Source organism: Psammomys obesus, unplaced genomic scaffold (assembly GCF_907164565.1).
Source record: "Psammomys obesus unplaced genomic scaffold, mPsaObe1.curated_primary_1811, whole genome shotgun sequence".
Lineage (NCBI taxonomy): Eukaryota > Metazoa > Chordata > Mammalia > Rodentia > Muridae > Psammomys > Psammomys obesus.
The window spans coordinates 13138614-13143241 of NW_026596117.1; the positions used below are offsets into that span (position 1 = coordinate 13138614).

Here is a 4628-nt window from a genome sequence, read left to right on the forward strand (position 1 = left end):
AAATAAATAAATAAATAAATAAATAAATAAATAAATAAATAAATAAAATCATTTTTAAAAAGAAAAAGAAAAGATCTGGGAGAAATAAAAACATTAAAGAAAATACTGGAAAAGTGGTCAATTGGGAGAGTCAAATGGCACCAAGGTACACTCCATTCACTTCACTTCAACAAGCCGTGGCCTGAATGTTGCCCTCCAAAATTCATACACTGACATCTAATCCCCAAAGTGCTAGATTGAGAGCTGGGGTCTGTGGGATTGACTGGGTCATGGGATGAAACCCTAACCCTGCCCCCATACACAGAGCATAGCAAAGCCACCAGGGAGAAGAGGCCCTCACCAGACAGCAATCTGCCACCTGCCTCTCTAGACTCCAGAACTGAGAGTCAGACATGACTATTTATAAGTCACTCGCGCTAGCGTGTTCTGTCGCAGCGTGAATCAACTAAAGTGAAGATGTATTAATTTTTCCACTTTACACTACATTTTAATGATCTTCACCACAAATTCTGTAACCACAGACCAAATGCACGTTCCTGAACTTTATAGTCATAAATGGCTTGGAGACGTGGTTCTGAGTGCTGCCCCCTGATCAGTCAGGGGCACCATACCTGGGCGCCAGTCAGATGGGCAGACACTGAGGCCATACCCCCAAGCTTACAGAAGAGGGCTGAAATAAGGAAACCTCAGTGCTACTTAAACCTTGAGGAGCACGGGTCTACAGCCAGGTTTCCCTCAGTTGAACCCTCAGTGTTAGGCCTCAAATCTGGGACTAAGGGCTAACTGAGGTGCCTGTTAACATCCCAAAGCCGATGTTGGCTACCGGGATCTCCCAGCATCCCTCAGTCTCCACCTGTTACAGGGTCCTCCTGGCTGGCATACCCCAACCCTACCGTAAACTCCTCCAGACTGCGCCTCCCTTCCCTCAGCTGCTCTCCCCTACATAGCTTTGGCCATTTTGGCTACCACCCTTTTTTTGGCCTCTTGCCCTCCAGGCTGCTGTTCCTGGTTCCCTATCTCCCTTTTCCTCACCCCTGCCTTCTCTCCTCTCATGGCCAGCTCAGCTGCCAGTCAGGTTCAGTCTGGACCCTTCCAGATGCCTGTCTATGCTCTCCCTCATGTCCACAATGAGCCTTCTCCTCCACCATACCTAGGAGCAGCCGTGTCCTCTTTTGTTTCTTTTCTTCATTCACTCAGTACACAAATGCAAACACCTTCCTGAGACTTTCAAGCCGCTCTACCGAACGGAAACACACCTTTTGGGCTGCATTATTACAGCCTTTCAGCAGGAGCCGAGGTGCTTCAGTAAGGAAGAAAACTGCTCTGGAGAATCTTCAGGCCCTTTGTAGAGGCCAGAGGGCTGTCATAATCCGGAGCTTCGGGAATAGACTCCCTGCTGGGGAGAAGCTGGCCCTCCACACTGACAACTTGTTAACTGAGGGTGTGAGGATGGTAACTCAAAGCCATCTGTGGCCACCCCTTCCCTCGAACAATCACATCCCAGCATGTTGACTTAAAAGTCAGTAGTGTTCACATTTACCTGTTTGGTGATCGTCTTGGCCAACGTCTTCTGTCAGATTCTGTAAGAAATACGATCGTTAACACCAAGAAATCTCATACCCTGTGCTAACACGAAAACTCAGTATTTTCATAAGCAAGTGATAGCCACAGTGTAAATTCTTTTAGCAAACGCACTTGCACAAAAGGGCTGCTTCAAAGCTAGTGGCTGTATCTTTAAAGACTGACTTACTAGCTTGTTAAGGGTATGGTAGATCTTATGAATGTTTGCCAGTGTTGAGAGATGAGAGTTCAGCTGAAAGTCTTTAAAAGAAAAGGGAAAAAAAAGAAATCAGTGTTAGCTGTTTCTCAGACAGCAAGAAATTTCAAAAGCTCAAAAGTAAACATAAACAGTTGTTTTAGTGGCTCGACTAACAGGATACGTACAGGTAAACAACATGTGTCTACTGACCCCAGGAATCATTCTGAAGATAAGGTCAATTCTCCAACCAAATGCTACAAGTCATGGGAGTTCCTGTCACCTCTAACGTAAAAAGAAAATTCTGCAGTGGCTGTGAAATCCTGCCAGCAGCCAACCTGCATTCCCTAGGAGGATATAAAGAATGTCAGGAATTCGAACAATCACGAAAAGAGAAGACTCCAAACCTCAGAGCAAATAGCTTGCTTTCCCATCCTTCCCCAGGATTTTGGTATGATGAGCACGCTCCTAGCCAGAAAATGACAGAACGCCGTCCCGGTGTCCAGCCCTTTACAACCTTACAATTGATTTCTTCTGTGGCTGGTTCTGCAACCCTGCAGCTCCCCTTAAACATGCAGCTAAAGAACTGCCGTATGGATTGTTGGTCCCGGAGTGCAGGGTACCGTGCAGTTACCGGCAGGCCCTGCAACAGTGGAGAATGCTACGGATTCAAAAGCTCTACTCCTGGGGAGGCAGCTCAGGGCAGGGGGCACACGGCCAGCACCTCTACCCGCTTCAGCACTGTACGCTGAGTGAGGCCTGAGAGACTCCGGAGGCTGCTCCACCCCGGAACCTTGCACGGCACAACTGCAGTATGCCACCAGGCTTTGGAATTTCCCACCTCAAGTGTCCTCAGAGCTGAGGATTCAGCTGGGTGGTAAGAGTCCTAACCCAGCATGCGAGAAAGCCCTCGGTCAATCCCCAGCACCACACACTCGCAGACACGTTTTTATAAAGTTTGCTCAGGTACACATATGCAGGCTATACAAAGGCACTGAAAAGTTATTAATAATTCTGTATTTGGGAAAGCATCAGTACTTTCATAAATACCAGGATTTGCATTAATTTTCCTTCTTTCCTATCACAAATGTTAGACTGAAAGTGGCCTAGAAAAGACACTCTCTGCTCACACCATTCCAGGGAGAGGAAGGAAGTCACTGCCCTGAGCTACCACCACTTGGGACATGCACCAGATCGGGAGAACAGACCCTGCGAGCTGTCTGCCCTGGACCCTCCGGGGCGCTGCTCTCAATCTGTCAGAAAGGCTCACTGGCACTAGGAATCCATTCACCGGCAGCCCTGCAGGGCCAGGGGCCAGGCACAAGATGTCCCTGCCCTTCACAGGTGGGCACGGGAACTGATGACACGTGTGTCCACGTGAACTGCTCTAGCAGTCGGTGCCATCTAGACCCAGAGCTGGCTGAGTGCCAGCCAGAGCAGGGCTTCAGCCTCTACACAGGCCTTAAAGTAGACCCCTGCTCCCCTAAAATCCCAGTGCATTGGGGGAGGGGAGGCGAGCACATTGTGTTCAAGACCCAATCTTAAAAACCCAAACAAACAAAAGCTAATACCCCTGTTGATTGTTTCCACCTGAATATTCTAGCCACCCCTGAGTTTACATAAACAGCACAGGATCTATCTAGATGACCCACTTAGCACAACCGCAAGGAACAGTTCAGAAAAGCACACAGGTGACAATGTGCATGTCTGTGCACACTGTCCACACTTCCTCATGTTTATATTTAATAAAATGGACGGGGGTCTCCAAGCCAGAGACAATGGTCCTCACTTGGCCTCTAAGAGTCCGTGAGGGAGCTGAAATACACAGCTCCCACACCCTTCCGCAGCTGCTACCAAACCACAGCCATCTTAGGATTCTGTTTAGAAACACGAGATCAGGCCGATACATTCCATTATCACTTTGCTCCCCACCCCCACCCTAAACCAAAGCTAAGACTGGCCGGTCTTGCCACTGGGGAAAACAGAAAGGCTATGTCAAAGTCTAGAATATGTGTAGCATGCGTCCCTATGACCACCATATGTCATTTCACTAGCATTCGGTTTAGATCATGCTAGACTTTGCATAAGAGTATCAAAACACCTGAGCAGGGGGCCTGGGTCTTCTCCATGTATGGCCCTCGGTTGGTGTAGCAGTCTCCACAAACCGAGATTTGTTGGCTCTGTTTATCTTCTTGGAGCTCCTGTCCCCTCCAGGTCCTTCCATCCCCCAATCTTCCATAAGACTCCCTGTGCTCTGCCCAAAGTTTGGCTGTGAGTCTCAGTATCTGCTTCAATTCCTTAGTCGATGGAGTCTTTCAGAGGACATCTGTGGTAGGCTCCTGTCCTGTTCCCTCTCTTCAACTACTTCCGGTGTCTATTCTATTTGCCATTCTGCATGAGAATGAAGCACCTGCCCTAGGGTGCTCCTTGTTACTTGCCTTATTTAGCTCTGTATTATGTGGCTAATATCCACTTATAAGTGAGTATATACCATGCTTGTCTTCCTGGTTCTAGGTTGCCTCACTCAGGATGATCTTTTCCAGATCCATCCATTTGCCTGAAAATTGTCCTTGTTTTCAATGGCTGAATAGTATTCAAGGTCCCCTGCTCAGATGTAGCCTATAGGCAGCTGTCTCCATGTGGGTTTCCTAATAAAGGGAGAAGGGGCCATCTTTGATATGGACTCTATTGCCTGCTCCTCAATCACTTCCCCCTGGCAGGTCAGCCTTGCCAGGCCACAGAGAAAGATGATGCAGCCAGTCCTGATGAGACCTGATAGGCTGGGGTCAGTTGGTAGAGAAGGCAGACTCCCCCTTTCTGAGCACAGGGAAAGAAAGGGTGAAGGAGGGAGGGGACCAGGATGAGACAAGGG

At 48.3% G+C, this 4628-nt stretch overlaps 1 protein-coding gene across 8 annotated transcripts in view; it reads right to left on the minus strand.

Annotated features, from left to right (window-relative positions):
- Dcun1d4 (defective in cullin neddylation 1 domain containing 4) overlaps positions 1-4628 on the minus strand; it is a 66783-nt gene that overhangs the window by 43671 nt on the left and 18484 nt on the right. For 2 of the 8 annotated variants that reach the window (XM_055629372.1, XM_055629378.1), the window contains exons 2-3: positions 1751-1821; positions 1541-1580 (exon numbers count right to left, since the gene is read on the minus strand). The exons of 2 other annotated variants lie outside the window; for them this stretch is intronic. In XM_055629372.1, coding sequence (XP_055485347.1) covers positions 1541-1580; positions 1751-1821 — 111 coding nt within the window. Of the gene's footprint in view, positions 1-1540; positions 1581-1750; positions 1822-1944; positions 4623-4628 lie in introns of those variants that run through there. 4 more of the 8 variants (XM_055629376.1, XM_055629374.1, XM_055629371.1 and 1 more) reach the window with 3 other exon arrangements.